This window comes from Ursus arctos, unplaced genomic scaffold (genome assembly GCF_023065955.2).
Source record: "Ursus arctos isolate Adak ecotype North America unplaced genomic scaffold, UrsArc2.0 scaffold_4, whole genome shotgun sequence".
Classification (NCBI taxonomy): Eukaryota; Metazoa; Chordata; class Mammalia; order Carnivora; family Ursidae; genus Ursus; species Ursus arctos.
In genome coordinates this window covers 18,202,373-18,229,772 of record NW_026623056.1, presented here as the reverse complement: position 1 = coordinate 18,229,772, position 27,400 = coordinate 18,202,373, and the positions used below count along the sequence as shown (strand labels likewise).

Here is a 27,400-nt window from a genome sequence, read left to right as displayed (position 1 = left end):
AACTGCAATTAAACAGGGGGAGCAAACGGAATTTGTTTGGGCCTTAGGCGTTGTCGGGATAAGATAGTAACTAAAATCTGTTTGAGAACTCAGATTTTAAAGGGAGATACTGCTTATTCTTCCCCACTGGAAACCTGGTTAAAGGAAATTAAGGCCTCTCTTAAAGGTAACTAAGATTAGAGAGCTCGGTTTCCGTTTTCTGTGTTTCTGTGGGCCGAACGCCCAGGTCGGTCAGCGAGTTTCTCTCTGGGTGGAATGACGAATTCTTCTCGCCTGAATTCTAAAATGATAACTTTGCTTGGTGCTGCAGCTGCGAACGTCTGGCGCCCGTGGCCCATCCTGGCGGTGGCGTTGAGGGGCGGGGTAGGGGGGAGAAGTAGGGGTGAATGGAGACGGGGGAAGAGCCATGCCTCGGTGAAAAGTTGGGAGAGCTGCGAGAAGGAAACGAAACGCGACTCTTCGCGGCTTCGGTCCCTTTAAGTGCTTCACTGACTCAGCTAAGCTTCCCCCTCAGGTCGCGTTTTTTATGAATGAAAAACGTCCTTACATTCATTATATAAACAAGCCTGTGCTGATTGGCCAATGGCCCCCGGTGCATAAATTATGTAAAACAGACCCCTGAGGGGGTGGAGAGGGACGCGATATTGACCAATGGGGGCTGGAGTTGATGGGGCGGCTTGGCTGGATTTGCCCGCAGACAGGGTAAACAAGACATGATAGACAGGCGCAGGAGCGGCCTCAGGCCAATGAGAATCAGGCTGAGCTAGGACCGCGGGCCAATGGTGGCAGGCGGAGCAGCAGGCCCCGGGGGGCCGGGCCAGCGCTCCAGCCTGGTTGGCAGCTGCCGCGCAGAGTCCAGCCGCTGGTGCGCGGAGCGGTTCAGCGTCCCCGGAGCGGTTCGGCCCAGCCATTCGCCCAGGCGCCCAGGCCCGGTGCGCGCGTGCGTGAGCGCGCCTGCGCCCCGGGGCCGCTGCAACGGGAGGAGAGCGGCTGCCTCAGGTGAGGGGGCGTCGAGGAGACAGGGGGGCATCGGAGGGGGTGTCCGGGAACGGGTCCGAAGGGTCCAGCCGGCGAGAGTTCACTGGCTGATTCAGAATCCTCAAAGTCCGGGTTCACTTTCTATCTGCACTGAGCCCCCTCCCCCGAGCTGGCCGCCCCTTTTTCTGGTGGCCCGGTCCGGTTCGGTTCTTGGGAGGCATAGGGTGGGGGTGGCTAACGGTTCCGGAGCGCTCGGAAAGCTGGTTTCCGCACGTCGCGAGGAGGCGCGCCCGGCCGCGAGGTGCGGGGGCTCTCGGGTGGGGATGGGGGGGAGGGACGCGGAGTTGCGGGGCTTTACAATCTCTGGAGGTCTGAGAGCCCGGAGGAGACTTGGAGGCTCGCGAGAAGAGACGCCCGGCGGAGCTTTGCAGTGGGGAGGAGGGGGCGGGAAGCAGCTTGAAGGGGAATATTTGAGAGGTGATGCCCCCCAAAGCACCAGGAGGGGTTAAGTGACACAGGCATGTGCAGCCTGAGGGGTTGGGGGTTGGCCAGGAACTTATGCAGGCCTTGCAAGTTTCAGATTGTGGAAAGTGGACACTCAATCCCCCAACTCCCACCCCCGGCAGCCTGAGGGCGTCGGGCTGCATCGCGATTCTCGAGAAATCGGGGAGCATCAGAGCAGCGGCCTGGGGATAGTGGGGGAGAAAAACGGGTTCGGAGCGGGGGGATAGAGAGATGCTGGAGCCTCTCACTGGATTAGAGATCTATCCGCATTTTCAGAGGAGAGGAGACCTCTGGAGGGAACCGAACTCCTGGTTGAGGAGGAGTGCCAAGGAGAGATGTTTGGAGGTTTGGGGGGCGGGGGAGCGTTGGGGGTGGTTGGTAGCGCCCGGCGCCGCAGCTCGGTTTTATGAATGTGGATGACTTTATGAATGAAGCGGGTTTCTTTCGTTGGCTCGCTGCTCCCTGCGGCTTTTTTTTTTTTTTTTTCTTTGCCTTTTTGTGAATGAAGCATTGAGCTTTCTTCCGAAATCGCTGGGGGTGAGGGGCCTGCGTCGGAGGCTGGGCGTGCGTTGGAAGTGGGGGCGGGGGCGCATCTGAAGGAGTTTTCATGAATGGGGAAGGCTGGGAATTGGGTGGAAGTGTGTCTTGTTTTGTGAATGGGGCCCAGCGCGAGGGATCCAGTTACAGCCTTTACCTGATGTGGCGGCCGCGGCTCGCTCTCCCATTCATAAAACCAGGCCCGCTGCGCGCCGCGGGGGAGGGGCCTCGATCGCGCCGCTGCGCCGCGTTAAAGTTTTCCTGGGGGCACCGGGAAGGGGGGACCACAAAGGAAGTGGTTTAAACTCCCTTAAGGCTTTAAAAAAAATTATACTTTGAACAAGATTTTCCTAGCCCTTGAACTCTGAGCAAGCAGCTTTGAAAATCCTCGATGCCTCTTTCTGGTTCGCGTATGGCAGCTTCTTTCTTTTATTTCATTTTTAAAAGGTATTTTTGCTCTTCGTGGTGAAGTCTTTTGCAACGTATTTCATCGTGAGGCTCAGAAATATGTCCCCCTCCGATCTCTTCCCCGTTGTCCCTTTCCCCCATAGACACAGAATTTCTAAGGTCACGATTTAATCTGACAGATTTTGAAGTCTACAGAGGACTCATTTTCACGGCCTCAACTCAATGCCGACGTTTCTCAGATTTTGTATACGGGTTGGTGACATTTGAGAAAGAGGCTTTATTCTGAATGTTTAGCGCCGTTTGGAAGGCATGCAGGCAAGCTAGCGGGAGTGTTTTTCTAGGAAATTATGGACTGTGTGCAGTTTTGCTCCTCTCCCTCTTTCTCTTTGACTTTGAAATTTTCTGACTAGTTGGGCCAGAGTGTTGAGAGGAGGTTGACCATGAAGGGTTTTCTTGTATCCTGCTCACTTAAGAAAAACAAGTTGGGTGGAATTGCCCACTGAGAAAAAGTTCTCTATATAAAATTTGTATACAAAGTAAACAAAAGGAATTATCCTTAAGCATTTTGCTTTGTTTAGAGCTGGGGTAAATGAAATTACTGTTTTATCCATTTTGTTGATTTAAATGCATTTCTATTTGGAGAGTGAAACAAAGGGTTCAGGAAGATGGTACCTTCCTAAAATTGTTACTTTATTCCTCCCAAATTAGAAAATGTTCCCTCCTTACCATTTTGACCCTCAACCTGTCCTCCTAGCCCCAAGACTTGACACTGCCGAAACAAGTTTAATTATTTTTGTTGTTGTTAAGTTTGGGGAAAATTGAATTCACTATAAGAAACAAACTGAATTTTCTTTACATAGATCTTTTGCTTTTAATACTTTTTAAAGATCTTTGGTAGAGATGCATTTAAAATCTGTGTGATGAAATTTAGTTTCCTTGATCTATATTACTTTTCATGGCTATTTTATTTACTTTAGAAGTTGGTGATATCACAGATATATCTCTGTAAGTTGCCATAGGAATATTTGTGACATTACAGACACTACGTCTGTTTGAACAGAAGAATTAGGTTTTAAAAGAGTGTTGTGTGAAGGTGAGTATATCTCTGATCAATATATTTCTGGAACTATATATGGTGTCTTACCACTGACCTACAAACTACTTTTAGAAACACTATGTATGTCAAATTCTTAATTGCCAATAATTTGGAATGCTTAAACCCATTTTCTCTACTTCCTGTCACTGTACTGTCAAAAATTAAATTATCTCCTAAAAAAAAAGAAACCTAGCATTACAAATGCCCTGGAGAATCTTCTATTGGAGAGAATCTTGAAATCACCCTCTTATAATGAAAATAAGGGTTTTGGTTTTGGTTTTTATAGGGAACAGATACTAGCAAACTTATGATGTTAATGATTAGAGAGAGAGGGAAGGACAAGGGCGGCCAGCTAGGTAAATGCATTTGACACTAAGTACACTATGAACTTTTGATGCCCTTAATCAAGCACACCTTTAGTCTGTAAAGCTTACACCTGAGTGGGCTTTAAGTACCTCAGAGAAAGTAGTGATTTTGCACAGGCCCTAAAGAAAGAGCCGTAAAAATTACTTCATTTCTCTTCTTTACCCCCTCTCAGTTAAAATCTCCCAAATTCATATTACAGGAGGACCCCATTCCCCTCTGAAATTACTCAATGCTGAAACCTTTCAAAGTGATATTCGAGGCATTGGAAGCACCATGGATGGGTTTTATGATCAGCAAGTCCCTTTTATGGTCCCAGGGGTAAGTTTATGTGGCTTTGGTTTGTTTTGTTCTCCTTCTTCGAATATGAGTCTTCTCCTTATTGGTTCAGTGGCACAACCCCCTTTGTCCCCTTTATTACCCTTGAGCCTCCACTGTCTTTTGGCCCCTTTCAGAAATCTCGATCAGAGGAATGTAGAGGGCGGCCTGTGATTGACAGAAAGAGGAAGTTTTTGGACACAGATCTGGCCCATGATTCCGAAGGTAGTGAAACTTTCCCTTTGGTTTGTGGCTTCTTCAAATGGCTCCCTGTGAGAGCTGCATGCAGACTCATTCTCCCTGTTCTCCCCAGCACAAGAGGTCTCATTCTGGTGTCTTCTGTTTTCAATTCCAGAATTGTTTCAGGATCTCAGTCAACTTCAAGAGGCTTGGTTAGCTGAAGGCAAGTTTCTTGGCTGTCCGATTTTCCATATAAAACATTCTACTGCGCTTTTTAATAAGACTTAAAGGTCTAAAATAAAAATCTCTTTTCCAGCACAAGTTCCTGATGATGAACAGTTTGTCCCAGATTTCCAGTCTGATAACTGTAAGTACCTTTCTGATGGTGGCACATTTGTTCTGAAAACGTTTGGTCTTGGAACATCCATGTCTGGAAGACTCTTTTCAGCAGTTGCCAGCATATTTGGACAGTGGAATGCATTTATTTCTTTTAATAATTCAAAGTTAACCCTCAAAACTTTTGTTTCATTCCTTATTGGAGTTATTTCTAAAATGCTTTTATTCTATTGCAGGTAAGATTTACTGAACATAATTTCATCCTAAATTTCTTTTTGCCTAAGAATGTGTGAGGCTTCAAGCTCAAAATTATTAATCAATTGACATTATATATATAAGATGTTGGACTTAACATCCATTAACCAGACCTTATTTTACAGTGTTTTTTTGTTTGTTTGTTTTATAAATTAAGTCCTTGATGCAGATCATGAGTCTGACATTTTTTTCTCTTTTAAAGGTGCAGAAAATAGTTAATGGAAGATTCCAGTTAATTGTGGCTTCACCCAACATGTCAATTTTGTTTCTACTTCTAAGTTGACACAGGGTGGTCACAGTGTGACCTGATTTACTCTTATTTTTCGTGTAGTTGTCAGGACTTTATCTTTCAGAGAGGAGTAAAAACTTATTCTTCAAATGGTCATTAAGCGCACCTATCATTGAGTTAAGAAATGCAGTGGGAAGCTCAAAAGATGGCTCTCGGTGCTGGCAAAGGCATGGTTAACTTTGCACTGATCTTTCCGGGCTGTCCTCAACAGGTTTGGGAGCTTTTATGGTCCAGGCAGAGCTATCAAGGACAAAGCCGGCTGATGAAATGTGAGCAGCACAGGGCAGCTCTAGAGAGCATTAGTCACTGGCGAGTGAGCAGGTTTAAGAGAGGCCTGGAGAAAACGCTGCCTCTCTTGAGAGTTGCATCATAGAGAAATTCATGTCTCTTAGTCATAGTTTATAATAGCAAGCACCTGAGCCAGGCAAGGATTCGATTTCTCATTTTGCACCAACAAATTCTTCCCAGCTTTGTTTCATCTTGGGCGTGTGTGTGTGTGTGTGTGCGTGTGTGCGTGTGTTTATATGTGTAAATGCCACAGGGGAGAAAGGGTATCTTTGTATCTAAGTAAAAGCTGGCTGTTCTAAGTCATTAGATGAAAGACCAGAGGTACCAGCTAAACATTCTTTAATGATAGACGTCCTGTTCAAGGCACAATGCCATGAAGCTTTAAAAGGGAATGAACTGCAACCCGCAAGTGCATAGTTACCTTAGCAATGTCCCAGCTTGCTATGGTTTTTCTATAGGAAAGTAAATGCATGTTAATTATTGCCCTTTGATTGCTTTCAAGTGATTGGGAAGCTTGCCACTAAAAGGCTAAATAAAGATAACCCAAATATCGTGTGTGCTTGTGTGCGTCTGTGTGTGTGTGTGTGTGTGTGTGTGTGTGTGTGTGTGTGTTGCAAGATAAAAGACGGGATTTGTAATCCCACTTTGTTCTGTGTTGACAATTTGGCCCAGCCTTTCCCGTTCCTGCTCAGAGCAGCATAAACTGCAGTCTGTTTGGGAGGTGGCTTTCTTGGCAGAAGTTCTTTGAAATGCTTTTATGACACTTTTGTTTGTTTCTCTGTAACCCAAAGAGTTAAAAGGAAGTTGAGATGATTGCATTCAAATTGATTTCATGTGCTGAAGCAAAGGTATGCTCTTTCGAGAAAGATGTCAGTAAACAAGATTTATATTTGGAGAGATGTTTATCTGCAGGAATAGGCTAATGTGAAGGAATCAATAAATGTGTTTTGGCTCTTTAGAAATAATTCCCATTCAGCCAATAGAATGTGCTAAATTCTTTCATTAAATTGCAATACCTACTCTAAAATGGAGATGCTTTGAGAGATCTTTCTGCTTACCAAGTGTGATGTGTTTTTTACTTTGTTTGCTTTTTGCTTTAACTTCTTAAGGCTGAGCTTTTCTGTCCTTTAAGGATAAAACAGATGGTTGAGTAGCCTCAAAAAGTGTTTTAATAATTCTTTCCCCTTCTCTGACTCCAATTTCGGGGGATGGAGCTTTAAGAAGGAGGGCTTCAAATAGATCAACTTGCCTGAGAGGTTAAGTAAGAGTGCAGGTATGGGGTGGTATGTTCCTGAGCCGTTCATCCTTACTGTTATGTGTGACTGGTTGGACTGCAGTTGTGACGGGCACTGTAAATGCATGGGAGCTGGCAGCGCCGGGGGCTGGCAACGCCGGGGGCTGGGCAGCCTTCTCTGAGCACATCTCTCAGCCTTGGATTGAGGATCAGCTTTCACTGCAGTCACCTTCTGGAAGAGCCCATGATTATTCCAGGGGAGGGGAAGAAACTCATTCAAATTTAATAAAACCTTATGAGTTGATTTGAATCAGCCAATCAATGAACTGTAAACCAAACTTGCACTTGCCCAGGAAAGCAAACCTTTTCCCTGTAGTAGCAAAAGCATTTGTAACAAATATTCTTTTGTGGCCTGCCACACTGATTATAATCTGTCCTTTTAATGATTTGATTAATTTTCCTGTGTGTATTTGTGGGGGGGGGGGTCGGTGCAGAGGCAGAGAGAGAGTGTGTGTGTGTGTGTGTGTGTGTGTGATTTTGAGAAAAAGAAATACTAAGTAATGTAATTTTTACTTTAGAATGTCAGTTTTGAAGATCATAACTTACTTTTTTCAGTAAGTGCCATGAGCTCAACTTCTAAAGAGATTATATTTTGTAAGTTTTCCAGATTTGGGTTCCTACCCATAGGCATCTATCCAGAAGTGTGATTTGAATAAATGAAACCATTGTTCTTATAAGTCTTATAGAAACGCCCAGCTTACTTCTAGCTATATAGACTTCACCTTATCTCACAAATACAGACATTAGCAAAGTATCCCCCCATCTGGAAACTCTTAAAGGTCAAATTCAAGGCAACAGAAAGTACGACCTATAGACGTAGGGGTTCGGCCAGTGCCCACCATTGTCCCCTGGTCCTGAGAAGTAACCTTGAAGATCCCAGATTGTTTGGGCTGCAGGTCCCTTGTAGAGATAGTCTTCCCAACCCCTTCATTTTACAGGGGAGATAATATAAGGTCCAGGTAACTGGAGAGACTGACTGGTGGTTTGGGGCAAATGTGAGGGGTTAGGTGAAATGAGAAAAAGAAATTATAAAATATTATCCTTAAAGAAGCTTTCACGGAGCTGTAGAGCCAGGGGTACTGGCACGTGCAGGTGTGGCCCAGGCTTAACCTCATGATTTCAAAAACCTAGAGCCAGCCCTCAGGAAGGACTTAGGGAGACTGTTGACCACCCAGTTTGACACCTCAGTTCTCTTCATTCCATGATCCTGAAAAACTTCTTAAATATTTGGTGCTTCGAGTTTTTCCATCTAGAATTTGGAAGAGACCTATGAAACAAAAATTATAAAACTGACATCTTTCCTATAAGACATACTAGTGTACATACAGATAAAACTGTGTATCTTGTATAATATAAATATGTGTATGTATATATATCCGTATAAATGTGTGTATAGCTAAATATGTGTATTAATACAGAGCTACAAACCTGGAAATCTGGGTCAGTGGTTAGATGTGCATACATTTTTACTTTACATTTTCATAGAATTAACTACAAATCAAAACCATGGATAAGACTGGAACTCAAAGTGCTTAGGTTTGGGGAAGGGGAGCTTACATTAATTTTTCTGGACTGACTTGGCACTTAAGGGTATTACTAGCTTTTAGAATATATAAATAGCATTTTTTAAATGCAGATTTCAGTTCTAATTTTCTTTTAATCTCACTCATTTGTTTCAGTTGTGATATTGTGAAAATTTACCTGTCAGCATCTTGGATAACAAAATTATTTTACACTGGGGAAAAGGCATGATAAAAATCTTGTTTTAAAACCATGGCCTCCATAGCTAATATAATTTAGAGAACTGTTTGAAAATCCAAATGACCTTATTTTCCCCTTGAAGTGTTCTTTTTTAGATCTCTGTTTCAAAAAGAATGGGCCGATTGGAGGAAGTACTAGTAATTTCCTAAGGACCGGCTAATTAACTGATAAAATTGACTTTTCATAAATACATTGTAATAGGTGGCTCGGGAAATAGAACTAACCGTTACGGCAGCCCTTGAGCCTAAAACACATTGATCTTAATCCTGTTTTAATATGAGATTATTCAACTCACCTTTTTTTTTTTTTTTTTTTTAATCTATACATGAAGTTGACAGAGTAGAGGCAGAGCCTTCCTTTTGGAGAGGGCACATCATTTGGGGCCCAGTTTGGAGCAAAACTCTAAGGTTACTTGCTCTGTGTCTTGGACCATTTCTATTTGAAAAGATGGTCCCAAAGTCTTTTTGTTTGGAAGGTAGGAAAGTAACTGTAGGCACTTGGAAAATGAGAGATGTGAGGGAGTCCAGGCTATCAGTTTGTCCTTTTTGAGAGCCAGAAGTTCTGAAGGTAGGAGAAGACAGAGGAGTGCTGCTAAGAGCTGGGGGGCGGCGGGGGGTGGGGGGGTGGAGGGATGTGGAGGGGAGAGGTCATTTGACTCCAGGCTACAGTGTATCTTTCAAAGTCTTTGTTAGCCCACTACCTTACCACTGAGAGGGTGCTAAGTGACTTGAAATCCTTCCTGTTTTGATAGCCTCCAAGATCCTTAGACCAGGACTCTTAAGGATCCAAGACCTACAGTCCCCGTTTATTTAAGAGAGCCATATGTTCGCACAAAATCTATTTTCTCTAACTTTAATTCAGTTGGGCTTATTAAAAACAATGAATTTTTCTCTTCCTCTTTGATGTCTTTCTGCTCTTAGCCCTCTAATAAAACCCCAGTAACCTTTCCAGTCCTTTGTGTTTGGCAAGAACTTGGGGAATTGCATGTGTGTCTGCCCCCAGCCGATCACTTATGTAGATTCCAGAGGTAACAAAATCCTGGTATCACTCCAGAAATTACCATCTACCCTGTTTTCAGCATTCTTTACTTTCATAAGATTAAGACATGGGTGGCCCGAGAAAGCTGAGGATTTGTATTATCTGCCATTTCTACCAGCTAGGAGAATCATTGTTTTCATTTCAGTCTCAGAAAAAATGTTCGTGGTGGTGGGCTTGGGGGCGTGTGTCTCTACCAAGAGACTGTACCGTCCACATGTTACTCGAGTTCTAATGGTGGTAAAGTACGTCCAGCCTCCGAAGCGGACAGCCCCCTCTCAGGCACATGGCTGCCCTTGAGGCAGCTTGGGCCCCATCTGTGCCCTGGCACAGTGTGCGTCTCCACTTGGAATCCAAGGAGCTCAGAGTCTTGTCATGCTGCAGCTCCCAGCTCTTGGACTGGCGCCAGGCATGCTGATGCCAGGACCGGATTAGGTTGCTTTTTTAAAAATTCATTTTGTGAACTCATCAAGCTCATTTAACGGAGGCTTTGGTCGTCAGTTTCTATCATTGTCCCAGCCCTCTAAGAGGCTCAGCTTAAAGGAGGGGCAAAATACTAGGTCCCTAGTGTATATGCGGGTGGGCGCCTATGAGAGAGAGAGAGAGAGAGAGTGTGTGTGTGTGTGTGTGTCCGTAACCACAATGTAAGTACTCCTTTAGGCTTGGCAGGGGAGTAGCAGCTCTTCTTAGAGAGAAGAGCCCCCACAAAGCAAATAAAGGGGGCTCCTCTGCCCAGAATGAGGAAGCATCGGTGGAAAGTTGCAGTCCAGGGCACAAAGACTCCAGGGAGCAGGATAAGATCTAGCTACCAAGAGGCCAGGAGTTTGCCACTGGTCTGCAGAGCAGCCAAGGCATTGCATGGAGATTCTGCAGTCAGAAAAGCTATAGAGAAACGCTTCCTGTGTGGCCATCTGAGTTCACTAGTGTTGGGGGGGGGGGGTGGAGGCGGTGCAGGCACTGAGAAGAGGTAAATAGAAGATATTTGAAAATAGCCAAATATGTTATGAAAAAAGGAAACAACCCAAGAGCTAGTTTATCTTCAGGATTTGATTTTCACAAAGTAGTATGCGTTTCTTGAAATAAACTCTGGCTGTCAGACTGGCTTCATCAGATCTTCAGGGTAATTATTGAAGATTTGAAAAAAATCTCTAAGAAACCAAACCAGTTTTTAGCCTTGTACTTTGCGTTGTCCTTGGAGTAGATTTCACCCGCCAACCCCAAGATATCCACGCTCTTCCCTTTTGATGTCTCATGGGCATGGGCGGGGGTGGGGGGGGTAGGGTGGGATTATAAACCTTTCAAGCCGGATGTGAAGCCAGTAAAGGAACTGTGAAGCTGTTCATAATAGGTAGCTCGCACTCCCCCCCCCCCCCCCCCCCCCCGCTGCAGCCAGAGAATCTAGTAGTGTCTCTGGAGACCCTCTCCCTTGGGGAGGATGCCAGGTGGCTCCCCCCATGTAGCTATTGGCAGTGAATGGAAAAGCAAGGAGTCTGGAAAGGCTGACTTCCTTAGAGAGCTGTCCTCTAATGCAAACCAGCTTGCCTGGGGGCAGGAGAAATACCAGTGAAGTCTTTTTCTCTCAGCTGGTAGCTACAGTCAGATTCCAAACCAGGCAGCACAGGATAGTTTGCTTTTTGCCTTTTTTGCCAGAGGGCACTTGCCGACCTTGCTTGGAGAGGACTGGCGCATCCTTGCAGATTTCAGCCGGGTCTTGTCCATCTGAATCTCTGGGAGGGTGCAGAGCAGGCAGGCGCCTGCAGTGTCTGAATTTCTTACATAAACACAGCGCACTGGGCGAGCAAGAGTCCCTGTGGCGACAGCTGGGCTCTGCTCCGTCTGCCCCAGCGAGCTGAGCTGCTGAGTCCCCCTCTTGCCTGAATGGAGCATTCCAAATTGGTTGTGAATGGAGGGCGGGGCTCCCTTGCAGACTTTTTCAATGAATAACCAGACCCTATTGTGCAGCCTGTGGAAAAACAACCAACTCAAACAACACTGGGACTGTTAGAAATATGCTTGTGATTGGCAGCTTGGAGAACCTCCAAAATTAGTTTCCTTTGGCTTCCCTGCTGCTCCCTGTTCTCCGAGCCTGGGCTTAATGAGCCTGGGCTTAATGGGGTTCCAGTTTCCTTTTAAGTGCTGGCTTTAACCCTGCCAGTGCCAGGCGGATGGTCTGGGCTTCTGGGGTAGGGCTGCTACTGACCAGTGAGGCCACCCCCCGTTTTTTTCCTCCCGTTTTACCGGAGCTGTCTAAAGGGGCGGCTAATAGAAGAGGGTGGTTTAGCTTCCCTGGAGAGAGAGGTGTTGAGACTTGATCTGAGGATATGACCCTTTTATCTCCCGCTTGCCATGGGGCTGTGGCTTTAGCTCCCTTGGAAGATTCCTGCCTGCTCTTCCCCTGCAAGCTCCAGCCTCGACTCCAGGCCTAGGAGCTCCAGGCCTAGGAGCGGGTGTTTGCCGCCGCGCAGAGACCTCTTGGTTAGGCTTACATTTTGACTTGGGAATGACAAAGCTGTAATTTCCCTATTCCTTGGCCTTCTCTGTCCTGTTTAATTTCCCACTGTGGTCGGATACATGTCATTTTAAAATGATACTTCCCAGACTGTTACTCAGCTACGGGGGAGCCTCGCTCTGGCTGTGACCCTTCCGCCGGGCACTCAGCAAATGCCTTGCCTCCTCAAATGAACGTCCCAGGAAGTACCAGAAGGAACCCGGCCTCTGAGCAGCCCCCAAACCAGAGCGGCCTCCTCACCCCAGATGAGGCCAGGTCCTAGGGGTACGCTCGCCTCCGTCACACCCACTGGAAACATCCTCCACTGTCTTGGCCAACAGCTCACAGACACACCCCGAAGGGGCCGTGTGGGCTAGACCAGGGCCGTGGGATGAGCATGAAAAGGACAGTCAAAAAACAAAACAAAACTTAATAATACTGATTCACTGATTCAGTGCAGCTTCCTCAAGGTTTTAAAGAGCTCTTTTGAGAGCTCACACCTGAAATGAGGCTCTTTGCATTTATGTTTCGCTATAAGGTGTTTTGTTTTTTTTTCCTGAAATATTTCCTTTGCTATAAATTGGGCCTGCAAGAATGTCTTCCTTTCCCTATTAAAAAAAGAACAGGTCTGGGCAGATTGTCCTTTCGTGAGAGTTTGAAACTCTCAGGAGGTAACGCTAGATATCAGCTGTGTAAGAGGATGCTGACATTTGTGCTTTTCCAGAGGGGCTGAGGAGGACTTCAGCTTCCAGAAACACTTTTCAGCTGAGTGCCTGGAGAGGCTTTGTGACTGCCTGGAAGGGCACTTAATGGGGGTCCTTTATACTTTTCCCATAGAAAAGGTAGAATCCAAGAAGGGGATGTTCTTCTATGGGGGCTGCCCCGCCCACAGTAAGGACCTTGATCCTGGACCGCCTACCCCAAGTGTCCTAATCAGAATCTTAATGGGGGGAATAACTTAGTGTAGTGATCGCTTCCCTGTGCTTGAGGGGTTCCTCAGGTCAGAAGATTTCTGCCCCTCAACTCCTTTTTCATTCCTTTCCCTCTCCATGGAATCTTTCTTGAGGAATAAGGAGAAAGCCACAGAGGGCTTTAATGTCATCTCTCTTTTGACAAATACTAAACTTCGTCCCAGCTTCCTGATTTACATTCTTGTTAAAACAGGAAACAATCTCTCCAAAAGCAGAGAACCCCTGTGTTCTGTTTCTGTCTGCTGCAGCCCTAGCACTGAGCTCTGCACGTGTCAGCACTTGATGAGTGTATTTTACGTTCCACGTTTCTGTCAGGTTCCCTTCCCACCCCATCTTTCAACAGCCCCCAACACCAGCTTCTACCTGCTCAGAGAAGCAGAGGATCTCAAAACCAGAGTTCTGAGAGTCCTTGGGAAGACCTTAGAGATAAATAGGAAAAAAATAGGACGAGTTCTCATTTTCTGATCCCTCCTTTAAGCACATACACAAGCCAAGTCTTCATAGGCTGCATTTAGACTTCGTGCAGCTAATGCTATGTTTCCCAGTAAGGCTGCATGTGCTGGAGAACAAGTCACGGTGTAGACACCCTTGACACATTTGCCGAGTTTCTGCTTTTAGGAGAAGGAGGGCCATAAATAGAGGAATGGTTCTCAGAGAAGCTGATTTCCCTAATTTCTCTAGAGTTTGGATTTTCTCCTGTCAGATCAAGTTTGAAGTCAAAGATAAAATTTTCCACAGTGCTTAAGTCCTGTTTCAAGTATCATTAACACTTTTCTTTCATGCTGGTTCAGGATGAGGATCACGTAAACTGGGAATAAATTATAGGAAGGATGTTAAAGAAGATTTAGTTTTGCATTTTTTTTCCCATTCAGGAAAAACGCCCTGTTCCCCCTTTCCTTGACAGTGTGTTCCCCCTGTGGGCAGCCCTTCACGGTAAAATCTGTGGTTGACGTAAGGCCCACAGTAGAAGAAGAAGCCATCCCGTCGTCTCTCCTGCAAAGGCTCTCTGTAGACCTGTTTCTCACAAGTGAAAATCAAACAAATAGTTGTCTATCATATTGGTTAAAGTTGAATATGAAAATTCTTTGAACAGCTGCCCCAGGAAAGGAATTAGTATGAATAATGCTCAGATTTTCCTTTTGGGGTAAGCAGGCCAGTCAGTCACCGTTTCATCCTACTAGTCTCTTAAGCTTGAAAGTAACCAAACTCCCCAGGTGGAAACCAGCTCTCCAGGCTGTGGGTCTAAAAAGCCCCACCCGGTGGTAGTCAAAATGGGGCGGTTCATTCAAAGCCAGAGGAGCCACTTATTTTTATCTTGACTCTCCTCTGAGTCAGCTCTGTACACTCGCACAAGCCTTTTACTTGACTTGCTCTGGTTTCTCCAATCGCCCACAAATTTGGGGATGTGACACATGGATGCAATTAGATATATTCGTTCTGTACAAAATATTTTTGTGGAAGAGCCCCATCTCAATTAATACACAAGCCCCACCTCCATCAACATGGGGCCGGTTCTTTTCAAAGCTTGTCCTCTCTTTAATTTCTAACTCTTCTATTTAAGGCCTCTGGGTTCCCATTTTCAAATTCTAAAGTAATAATCCTAAGTTGTTAGGACAAAAGAGTTCTTTGAAGAAAAGAAACTGCACAGATCCAAGCCATTTCAAAAATAATACTGAGGTGTGGAGAGTGTGAACTTGAAGTAAATCTGAAACTAGTTCATCTGGGTCAAAAAAAACCCCAAAAAACAAACAAACAAACAAAAACACACCTCTCTGCTACCATTGGCATTAAATTTTCTTCCTGATTTGAGGTTTTCTATTTGGAAATGACTACTTGAAAGATTTGCGATTTTGTACCGAGAACAAGAGGGAGCTATTCTGGGATAGAGCTTGTTCTTACCCACGGTTCCCCTTCTGTGAGGCAGGACATCCCTGACTCAGGACCTACATCCAGAGTGGGTCCTCTTACTAACACGACCATTTCTTTTAAGGAGGAGCCATACAAAGAATCTCTTTCCTTCTATTTTAGCCAGACTTAGAATAGAAACCTTCAAAAATCACCTGTGTCATTATTGTTAGTGCTGATAGAGTTTAAAGAAAGGGCAAGGTCAGTATCCCAAATTCTATTTAGCAACTGGTCCTCCTACTTGATGACCAAGGAAAGACGTGACCAGCCAACTTTCTTACCCTGGCACACTTGCCACTGAACCATAGGTCAGCCCGTGAGGACTCTTGCTCCTAAGGCCTACAACAGGCCTGTTGTTACCCTGAGCTCTTCCCAGGGTCCACTCAGCCTTTGGAGGCAGGGAGCAGCTTCCAGCCTCTTGCAACAGAAGAGGCAAATAGCCTTGAGGACCACCTTGGCTCTTCCTAGTGAAAGCTATCTCCTCCCCCCACCCCCACTGTCTCTCCTTTAGAACCTGGTTGACATCCTTGGCTTGGATCACATTTTCTCCTTTCTGGAGGGGGAGTAAAGAGGTAGGGGGAGCTTTGAGCCCCCTCTGGAGGCAGGTGCCCCTCCAGTATTCTGAGTGGTCAGCTTGCATGATACTATCCCACCCCAACTTACAGTGGTGCGTTACACAACAACCTCCCAAACTGATTTTCATGGGCAAAATTGAGTTTTTCATCTTTTGGCCCATAGTATTTCAGCTGGTGATTTGATTCTGGGATACCATGTGCTAGTTCTGCCAGCCAGCTGCTGCCATTGCTGGAAGAGACAGGGGACGAAGGGGGAGGGGAGGGAGGAAATTTGTCATGGATGTTGTAATCATTGAGCTGAGCCTGGCAGAGGCAAACCTCCAAATCATCCCATTCCCCTCCCCATTCCATGAAGTCACTGGATGATATAAACATTATAGTTCAAATAATATGATCCCAGCAGAATAAGAATACCCCCCCCCCCCCCATGAAGCCCTTTCCTGTAAAGTATAACCCCTTGTCAGGTCAATCACAGAGAAATGTAAATGCTTTTGTAAGTGTGAAACCACCGTTTTTTATCTTTTCCTGCTTGTTACCCTTGCCAGAAGGGCTTCGTTGGGGGGGGGGGGGGTGTCTAACAGAAGCTTCCTCCTGGGGGCCCCTTGAGCTGGAACTGCAGATGTGCTCTGGCATCTTTGAAGCTGGATTTCTCTGTTGTTGAATCTGCCTCATACCATATATTCCACATTCCAGGGAGTAGTAAGGGCATAAAATGCCCTAACACCGGCCCTCTACGAGACAAAATTTAGAAACACTACTTTCCAGAGCCAGTGTGAGCACTGTGGGATCTTGTCGTCAATCCAATGGCAGTCCTGCATACAGCCAGCATGTCCCCAGAGAAAGCCACGCTCTGCGAGCTCAGTATGTATCTATGGCCCAACCTAGACCCATGTCGCTGTCAGCTCCAGGCCATAGCAGAGATTTAGACTTGTCTAAGGTAAACAGAAGATGCAAGAGGCTTACAGAGCATGGCTTCATGGTTGTAACTGCTTCGTGGTATCAATTCCATTGTCTAATTTAAAACCCAGGTGGGAGAAATCCTATCAATAACTCTCATTCCTGTATCCTGGGAGGCATTCTGCTGCCCTTGCAGGTGGCCACTTAGAGATATTTCAGGTACCGCTCTCCAGTAATGCTATTTATACATTTTCAAAGTGGGGCCAGTGCTTTTCTAAGCTTCTTTTCTTCCCTTTAATTTCTAACTCTTGTATTCAAGACCCCTGGGTTGCCATTTTCAGAAGTCTGGAGTAATCTTCTGATGTCCCCACTAACCCTGTTTTTCTGCCACTCCCTTCGTGAATTGAGAGTGGGCTCTCTGGAGATACAGTCTCCACACCACCTTTCAAGTAAGTGCCTCTCATGTTTCATAGGAGCTCACCAACGTGATCCCTGGGCTTGCATCTCTAAAAAAGTTGCCAGCTCTTGATTTCCAAATACTTGGTATAAACTCATCTATCTTATGGGCAGAAAAAGGTATCTTCTTCCCTCACCTCTTTCCTTGAGCAGGACCTGGCTCCGGTTTCCCTGGTTATTCTTTCACTCTGGTATTCCCCGGTCATGTTCATGCATGGTCAGAAGACTTGAATCTCACTTTTGGATTGGTCCATTCCGAATACCAGTGTAACCCCAACCCTATTTGTTGGATCTGTCTTTTCCCCTAGTCCGTGTCATGATAGCAAGGTCAAAGTCTTTTTTTCTTGAGCTTATTATATTACCCCAAGTTTCTAGCTCTAAATCATAAAAAATAGAGTGGGTTTTGTTTCGTTTTGGTTTTTGTCCATACACTAATTCCTGAAGCCTCTCTTTTGCTGACTGTAGGTTTTCCCCACTGCGTAGAAGAAATCTGATTCCTGAAGCCAGATGTTCTGGGAACTAGCTTTATCAGTTCCTGATTTGGCTCTTGGGATATTTATTGTACAGAAGATAATATGGGCCATATAGGAAGGGCTTCTAGAATTGTTAACTGATGAATTCTGCTACCTCATGGTTGATTCTGTACCCTGGGGCCCAAAAATACACCACCAGGGTAATGATACTCAGCCCTTTGGTCCCCGACTAGCAACAGGACAAGTAGGAAAAAATAACCTGGAGTAATCAACACCATAACCCCACCACCACCACCATGATTAATCACCAATCTAAAATCCTGAATATTGCCACCATGCCAATCCTAAAGAGAATTTTCCTTGTACCTACTGATACCAAATTCTATCCCAGGGAGGAAGCCTTGCTTTCTTCGTGTAGGACTTTGCCCAGGACAGATGCAGCTATTCTCGCAGAGATCGCAGAGAGAGTCTGCCCTGAACTCTTGGTCCCTGTGTGTATGCTCACCTACGTACGGCTGCTCCAGATGTTTGTCGTATCTCCCATGAGTTGTGTAGAGAGCCTTGATTCCACACCTGAGTCCTACCGCCATCCTTGAGTCCCAAAACATAAACGCACTGGGGATTCTCCAAGCCAACAAACTTTTAAAACACAGCTTAGGGCGTTAGTCCGCATTCCTCTCTGATCTAGCCAGGTAAGCTAGGTTGGTCCAGTTGAGGCCTTCAGAAACTCTTGTGCCTTTTTTCCCTAAGGCTCAGAGCACCAAAAGCCAAGGCCACCCATTTCAAGCTGCTTCTCCTGGCTCTGCTCAGCCTTTATGGACAGAAGGAGCCAAACCAGCTGCTTAGAAAGGAAGAGAACAAAGGAGAACCTTAAGGAAGAGGACTTTAATTCTTTTTCATTCTGCCAACCTTCACAGATTGGTGATGACTACATTGTGTCCTCTTGAGGACTCTGGGCATAGAATCTAAGGAGTTGTCCAACTGTTCTAGTGATGTTCTCAACCTGCGGTGCACATATATTTACAAGGGGTAGACATTCATCTTTTCCCAAGAATGCTTTGTGGTCTTGAGTTGGGCATATGTTTTAGTTTCTGTTATATGTGTATTGACATATATGTGGAATTACTAATAGATTTCACTTTTGTTAATATTTTGTACTTATGTAATAACCGTCTTTTTACCCAGGCAATGGTAATTACAGGTGGCCATGGTCCATAGTCATGATGACAGCAGTGATGATTTTCATTTGCCCTCTCTTGGGTGTTCCTTTCTCCTTTCTAAGTGAACCAGGGCCAAAAAAGTATTTGAGAACCACTGGCTTAGATGTTAGAATGTGACCAACATTTGTCTTTGTATAATTTTAGTTCCCGGGGCAGTATTATCCAAACATGGTAAAGGATAAACAGGATAGTATCCTTCTAAATTAGTAATGGGCCAGGAGTGACTTTTTTCATGTGTAAATGCATGGTTTTGAAGTTCTTAGTACATCTACTTTTGACCTGTTAGTCAACCATGAGATAAAGGCTTTTTTTTTTTCCTCCAAGTATCTTAGAGGAGATGGAATATAATATGTCTTATTGATTTATTTTTATTTAAAAGATTTATTTATTAAAGAAAGAGAGAGAGTGGGGGGGTCGGAGGTGCTGAGAAAGAGAGAATCCCAAACAGACTTCCCACTGAGCATGGAACCCAACATAGGGCTTGATCTCCTGACCCTGAGAACATGGCCTGAACCGAAATCAAGAGTAGGACACTCAACTGACTAAGCCACCCAGGCACCCCCTTATTGATTGCTTTTTAAAACATATTCCTACATTTGCTTCATTTCTCTGTGTATAGATTATTTTTTTTCTTTCTGAACCATTCAAAAGCAAGTTGCAGACATGATATTTCATCCCTAAATATTTTAGTGTGCATCTCCAAAGATTAAGGGTACAATATATAGCCTAGGAAAATTAACTTTTATACAGTAATATTCAGAATTCCCCAGTTGTCCCTCGAGTGCCTTTTATAGCTGATATTAATAATGTTTTTGATCTAGGATTCCATTAAGAATCCCATATTGCATTTATTGTTGTCTCTTTTATCTTCTTTACAACACATTCTCCTTTTTTCCCCCATAACCTTTTTTGAAGGGTCCTAGACAGTTGTTTTGTAGTTGTTGACTTTTGGGGGGATACATTTTTCTTTAAGATTTTATTTCTTTGAAAGAAAGAGAACACAGGTGTGAGTATATACAAGTAGGGGGATGAGCAAAAGGAGAGGGAGAGGGAGAGAGAATCTGAAGCAGATTCCATGCTAAGCATAGAGCCCAACGCAGGGCTCAATCTCATGAGAGATCAGGACCTGAGCCAAAACCAAGAGTTGGATGCTCAACTGACAGAGCCACTCAGGTGCCCCTGGGGGTACATTTTTAAAGGATACATAGAAATGCAAACACCACACAAAAATGCTGGCCTTAGGCCCAGAAATGTCCTAGGTTGCTGATTCCCTTACTCTTATATCCATGTTATTGCTTTGACCTTAAAATACTAGTATAAAAGAAGAGAGTGAGTTAAATGGAGATATTTGGGTCGGAGATAGTTTGCACATGTTTGAGGAGAGGGCTTTTGAGGGAATCATTAAAATTTTTTTAGCACAGCTTACTAAATATTTGATTTTACTATTTATAAATGATTTTTTCACTATATTCAATTTTTAAATTTATGCTTAGCAGGGTTAGCCGTGTCAGATATTAAAGAAAGCAGTGCGTTCTCCCATACCTCCTCCAATTCTGCTTTTAGAACTTGTGCCCCCTAACTACGTTTGATAACATTTCAAATCTTTATTTTTGGAAACTGTTGCCAGGCAGAATTAATGTTAACTGTTCAAATGGGTCTGAGCATGTTTCTTATTTGGTTTGGAAATCCACAAGGCATCTCCTTTTCCAGATGCTCTTTTTAAGTGCCAAAACCTATCCACTTACTTTATCTCCCTTGAACCTTCTTGGTTCCCAGAACAGAGTATTATCTCCTGTCCTTGTCATTCACTAGTACTGCTATAGCAATTACAGAGAATATTGAGACATTAGGAATATATTTTATGCTTGAAATGAATTTTTAATCTACTCAGCCCTAAAATAAAGACCTATTTCTGACCTCTTCTGGTAATATGGTAGAACTTAAAAAATAAGCCTCATTCTATCTCTTTCTTCTTACTAATTGGCTCTTTGAACTTTGTCCCAAAATTTGTCCAAAAAAGGCCAAAGCTAAGGAAAGCAGGAGTATATTGAAAAGTACTCCTATTGGCTTTACTGTGCTCTTCAAACCACAGGTCCCAAGGGACACTACATCTGGTGACCTCAAGCCCTCTGGTCTTTGCTAGTGGGGCACTCTGACAAGTTCAGGGTGTGTGAGGAGAGGTCACACCTGCTCTTTCTGGGTGGTTTCTTTGGTTCTATTTTGCCAGCATCAGATTTATATCACATGTCCTTCTGCTTGACGGTTTTTCCCCCTGCCTTCTCTCCTCATGCTCTACTCACTGCCATAACCAAAGAACAGTATGGGCAGATGTCTCAGGCTCTCCCGCCCCCCCCCCCAAACTAAACAGTACATATTTCCTTACTATGGAAGGAAATGAGGTGAGATGGTAGTGGCCTAAGAGAGGAACAGTGCCCAAAGCTGAGGCAAAAGGAATAGTAAAGCTCAAGAATAGAGACCTTCACAGTAGGATTACGACTCTAGAATCTTGAGAAGTCTCTGACCATGACTACATATATTCCACATTCAGAAGTGCTGTGAGAGGCTCTAGAGACATAGACTGGCCACCCAAGACATAGCCTCATGGACATGCCATTTGGAGGCAGGTGTTGGTGTTCTGGTCAACTTCTGTCATGAGACACAACTTTCCATGTGAAGTAAGGTCGTGGCTGTCGAGTGTGACCAAATAAGGTCCTCCCCCCAGGGCAGGCCTGCACTGCTGATTTGGGAAAGATGAGTCCGCTCCAGGTGAAGGTACTGAAACTGAAGAGGGGAGGAGGAAAACACCAAAACACAGCCTGATCAACGACCACCAGGGAAAGTAGGCAAAGCCTGTGTGTGAAGCGGTAGAAATAACAACGGGCTTAGTCTTTCTCGCCCTCAGACTGCAGTGTCACTGATCAGCAATTTCTTTAACACTCAGCAACTACATAAATGTTAAATGTATTCACAACAAAGTCAGTGGCAAATTGAAAACTTTGGTGATTATGGGAACACCAAAGGAAAGCCTTATTAGAGGAGGTGGGTTTTGTCTTAGTAAAAAAAAAAAAAAATTCCTTTTAAATCAAACTGTGTTCATCATAAAATTCAACAAAAGTGTTTTCCTTTGTTTCAATCGTATGTGCTGTAATAGTGAAGTTCACTGCCAGCACTGGCATGGGGGAGCTGCCTTGGACAGAGTCCACAAGCCTGTACTTGTGGGCAGGAAACAGATTTTGTCAGCAGAGGGAATTATTATTTCTCTTGAATGGGCCAGTTTGTCTGTTTTTTCTATTTCAAAACAATTGAGTTATTTCTTTGGAAGACTATTTCTATACCATCACAGAAGAAAGATTTTCTAAACTTTGAGAAATCTTAATAAGCATTAACTCAATGGTGCTGTTCAACAGGGCTCGAAACTCGTGCTCCCTTCAGTAGCACATATACTAAAATTGGAACGATACAGAGAAGATTAGCCTGGCTCCTGAGCAAGGATGACACACAAATTTGTGAAGCGTTCCATATTTTTCCTAAAATAACACTGTATATTTTAACAATACTGGAATTAAAATAAAAAACTTAATATAAAAAAAGAGAAACTTAATTAATACAATGTATAGCAATTATAAAAGTACAGCTTGACAAACTGTGCAAGCATGTAGATCAAGATCCAGAACTTATCAAAGTACAAGAAGACTCCGTGTGTCCCCTGGACAGGCACTACCCTCAGGGTAGCCTCCAATCTGGCTTTAAACACCGTATATTAGTTTCCCGTCCTTTTGAATGTTACATAAATGGACTTAGATAGTATGTACTCTTTTTTGTCTGGCTTTTACTCACCATATTAGTGACATTCCATGTTGGCCAATGTAATTGTAATTTCTTTATGTTCATTTCTGTATAGTGCTGAAATTTAGTTTGGGGTTACACTGAGTCTATAGATAAATTTGGGAAGAATTGATATCTCCATAATGTTAAGCTTTCTAACCCATGAACATGATCTGTCTTTCCATATATTGAGAGTTCTTTAATTTTCTTGTGTTTTGTAGTTTTCTGTTTAGGCATCTTACATGTCTTTTGTTAGATGTGTTCCTAGGTATTTGATATTATTTGTTGCTATTGTAAATTTATTTTTTAAATTTCACATGTATACAGAAATAGTTCTTTTTTATATTAGGCTTGTAGCCATTGATCTTGGTAAATTAACTTATTGATTCCTATATTTTGAGGATACTTTTATATTTTCTACATACCAAATCAGGCCATCTTTGAATAATGACATTTATATTTCTTCCTTCCTAATCCATTTGCCTTTTATTTATTTTTCTTGATTTATTGCATTGGCCAGGATCAGGCCTGATTTTTAAAAATTATTTATTTATTTGATAGAGAGAGAGCACAAGCAGGGGGAACAGCAGACAGAGGGAGACGGAAAAGCAGGTTCCCTGCTGAGCAAGGAGCCCAATCCAGGACTTGATCCCAGGACCCTGGGATCATGCCCTGAGGCAACAGCAGACACTTAACCGACTGAGGCACCCAGGCATCCCTCAGGCCTGATTTTTGATCACTGTGTCAGAAAAATCTCCCAGGGTGTTCCCTAATGAGAAAACCAACTATAAAGTTAAGTTGATTGATCTCTGAACATAGTATCTAGATTTAAAATGGTGTTATGGTGGTCTACAAAGCAATATATTGTACTTTGTGGTACACATCCACAGATATGGACTTAAATCTGGTCAGACAGGCATCCTTGTCTTTCCTATCCCTGACAAGCAGAGACTCATATATATTTATATATGGATCCTTAACAGAGTTCTTGAAGTTCAGTAGGAGTCAGACTGCTCACTCAAAATGTTCTTACCTCACAGGTGGCATTGAGAGGGAATTGTCTAGAAGCACTTTCAGGGGAGGCAGAGCATTTGGGAAGAGAGATGGTATCCATGGCAATAATGTGGGATCTGGCCAGTCAGTGACTGGCTGTGGAAGATACCAGGTCTTCAAACTCCTGTAGCTATCTTAATAAGCAGAAAATATTGGTCAGCTGGATTCTAGATGGGAGGATGAGACTTTTGGGTAGAATGGGAGGCAAGGACTGATATGAAGTAAAGGCTACTGGAGTCAAGAGATGTTGGCTGCCAGTAGGAGTGAGTGAAGGAGGAATCCTGGGCGTTTGGGTGGCCTAGGGACAGGAAAGGTGTGAGTCGAATGGATGCAGGTATATCAGATATGCCTCCAGCCAGAGAGGGCAGAATAAACATGAGGGTTCAGACCCTGGGAACTGGCAAAATATTCTTCCACTCTCTCCTCTGGTGTTGTCTTTCTTTTCCGTCTCTTTCCCCATTTCTTTTAATACCTTTTTAATTTAGTCTTTTTCTCTCGGGTTCTCTCAGGAGGCAATACGATAGAATCACTAAATGCTGTTTAGGTAGGAATCTTGCCCACTTACAGATATGAGACTGTGCCAGGTCACTTACCTTTTTGAGCCTGGGTTTTCTATCCTATGAAAAGGGGATACAAGAAGTAGCTTTCTCATTGGGTTGGGAAGATGGACTAAAATAGTGTATGTAAGAGCAACTTGTCACAAAGTAAATTCTAGGGGGTCTGTCTGGCTGCCTCTTTCTTGTCTATCTACCTTGTTCTTTTCCAGAGGTCTTAGTTCTCATTCATTTTTTTTCTTTGTTCTAGAGTACTTTCTCTCAACCAGGTGTAATGTGATATTTTTGTTGTTTTTGTTGAAAAAAAAAAAAAGGTTTATGTCCTCTATTTTTAGTGTACAAAGTGGGTGAGTGAAATGTTTCCCATTTCTGTCAGTGCAGTAGATTACTGAAATGACAGAAGGACTTGCTTTCTGTCCCCTCTAATAGCAGCTCCAAGGCCTTTAGCAATTACTTTAATTCCTTTAGGCCTCACGGTCCTTATAAATGTAGGGGCCTGAATGAAGTGAACTGTGAGGCCCTGGTCTAACTGTAAGTGCATCTAGGAGATGCTGCTAAAAGATTCCTTACGAACTTGTGCATGCCATGAAGAAAGGGCCATGGCTGTTGGGCATACCATCCTGTCCCCAGCATCTCCAGGATGCCTGGCCCATAGAAGATGCTCAGCGAGTGGGTGAATAGATGAATGAATGATATCTTTATGACAACAAAGGTGGTCTATATTCAGTGGGGATTATTGTCGGGGCACCATTATTGTCATGGGTCCATTTTCTATAACTGAGCTTAAACTCAAAATTTCTAATTGTAGAAAATGTTTATCAACTTCCATAGTCAACTTTTTTGGCATTTCTTTTCCAGCTTCCTTGGGAGTTCATGACCTTTTTTCTTTCCAATCCGTTGCCATGCTTTGTAGTCCTAGGTCTCTGTCATCGTTGAGGAAGTTGCCTGTGCGAAGTTAAATACTCTATTTTTGAAAGCACAGTGTATAATTACACAACATCATAGCACCATCTGCAAGGTGCTGTGCCATTTTCTGTATTTCTCAAGGCAGCATCACATATCTCATTTTACAAAGGAGGGAACAGACTGAAAGCAAGGAGCATTCCTTGGGCTTCTAAGTTCCTGCTTTAAATACACCACTATCTCTGACTAATGCATGCCATAATTAGGTTCCTTCACACATCCTCTGGCCCAGCAGTCCCTTTGGAGAGCTGAGCCTCCTTCCTTACCACTCCAACGGCCCCTAATGGTTTTCTTGTCACTGATCTGTGAAACTTTCAATTCTCGCTCTGGCCGTGTTCCACTTTCTTCTCTCTCTTTCAGATGGTTCATTCCTGGGGAAAAAATATTTATGACTAACACTGCCTCGCCTTGTAGGGTAGATGCGGTCCCAGCCTTCAAGGTTAAGAATTCATTGGAATCATAATCCACTCAGTCACTCATTGTCTTAGTCCATTCAGGGCCTATAACAAAATACCACAGACAGGATAACGTACAAACAACAGACATTTATTTTAAAGTTATGGAGGCTGGAAGTTTGGGATCAGGGTGCCAGTATGGTCGGGTGAAGGCTCTCTTCGTTTTGTCCTCACATAGCTCTGCCCTCATCACCTAATCACCTCCCAAAGCCCCTCCCCCCCCAATACCATCACATTGGGGATTAGGACTTCAACATATAAATTTTTGGGGGACACAAACATTTAGACCCTAGCACTCACCAGCTATTTCTTGAACTCCTCCTTTTGGTAGAGAACAGAAGATTCCAGGTATGAGACAGTATGGGGGGGTGGAAGATACCATTTACTTTAGAGGCAAAATGCTAGGATACACACTAAGAGAACTGCATAGATCTGCAGAAATCAAGACATCAGACTTAGCTGGCAGCTTCGACTCTCTTTCAAAATGTGTAAATGCTGTTCCTGAAGCCATTAGAAAAGTTTTCTTCCTGGACGACTTTGGCTTACCCTCTGGTGTTAGTCTTGTCAGCAGAACTGGTGACTTTTTAAATAATACTGTGAAAACGTCAATACATTTCCAAAACCTGAAATAGGAAACTTGAGTGATACCATAATTGTTTACTTTCCAAACATAGGTCAAATAATGATCAGAAATCATTTTCTTTACATAAGAAAAGTAGACTTTTCAAGGACATCTAACTTTCGTTTACACCGGGCATCATCAACCTTTCCTCATTATTTTTCCAGAATTTTTATACTAATAAGAGGAAAGGCAATGACAAAGGGACCGTGCTGAGAACCACCAGAGTATCCACTGCATTAGAGAAGTGCTTTTCTGTGTCAAGTTGTCTGACTCTTCCTTTTCATTTACTAACAACATTCTGACAACAACAAGCTTAGCCATTTTCTGCGTCTGAATGTCTGAAAACATTTGATAACAATTGAGGGCTGTTGCCATGATGTCACCATCAAAAAATCACGAGAGAGACTCTAATGACTTCTAAATATAATCTCCCAGTTCCAAACTTATTCCATGTATTTAGGAAAAGCGGTTGGCATTATGTAGGAAAGAAATTATAAAAACCTAGCCTTTCTAGTCAGTCATTGGCAGGACTTTGCTTTATAAACTCGTCAACTGTGATAGAGTCATCTGTCCCATTTGTTCACTTCTGAGACCTGAACTTGGGGTTGGAGGTGGCACCTGAGCAAGCAGTTGGCCAGAAGATTGTTCTGTCTTCTCAGCTGAAAACAGATGATCGTTTCGCTAACTCTGCCTCGTATAATCGCTAAGAATGAACTAAGCTCCTGGAAGGGTTCTAGGAGTAAGCGTTGAGTCAGACCGAAATCTTAGCGGGTCGCCAGGGCACTGATTGTGGTTAGCTATCTCATGAGACCTTTGATAGAGTGGAGAGTTGCTGGCATGAAACTTAACTCGTCTGTCCCTCACCTTTCATGAAAGCTGGACAGAATCCTAACTCATAAGTAGAAGACGGCCCCCATGGTGTGGTATCTTTCAGAGTTTGTCCTTCTGCTTTGGGTAAAATGCCCTCTCTAAAATGAGTCAGCTCCTAGATAAGACAGAAAAGGCAAACCTGGTTTTATTTCGTTTCATTTTGCTACCATGTAAGTCACCTTGATTTGAAAAACTTTGCCCTCCCGCAATCACATATGGAATACGCGCTTGATTTCCAAATGTTACGCAAGAGCTCTGTGTATTCTTTCATCAGTTTTGGAGAAGTAATTGGCACTTATGTCAAAGGATTGGTTATGGAAACCTGCCCTTCCTGGGTTGTTCAGTAGGAAAGGCATAGAGCAGACATAAGCACGAAGTTTTCCAGGACTTGTCCTCATGCAGTTAGCCTTAGCTAGGTTGTGGTTTGGTCC

The 27,400-nt window shown here is 43.8% G+C and overlaps 1 protein-coding gene and 1 non-coding gene across 2 annotated transcripts in view; both read left to right on the top strand.

Annotated features, from left to right (window-relative positions):
* Positions 1 to 833: 833 nt before the first annotated feature.
* ETV5 (ETS variant transcription factor 5) overlaps positions 834 to 27,400 on the top strand; it is a 57,423-nt gene continuing 30,856 nt past the window's right edge. The window contains exons 1-5 of the mRNA XM_026497136.3: positions 834 to 999; positions 4,089 to 4,207; positions 4,342 to 4,429; positions 4,560 to 4,607; positions 4,701 to 4,751. Coding sequence (XP_026352921.2) covers positions 4,163 to 4,207; positions 4,342 to 4,429; positions 4,560 to 4,607; positions 4,701 to 4,751 — 232 coding nt within the window. The 5' untranslated portion in view covers positions 834 to 999; positions 4,089 to 4,162. The remainder of the gene's footprint in view (positions 1,000 to 4,088; positions 4,208 to 4,341; positions 4,430 to 4,559; positions 4,608 to 4,700; positions 4,752 to 27,400) is intronic.
* Positions 22,047 to 22,153, top strand: LOC113257191 (U6 spliceosomal RNA). The gene has a single exon (XR_003316868.1). It is a non-coding gene; the product is annotated as a U6 spliceosomal RNA (small nuclear RNA).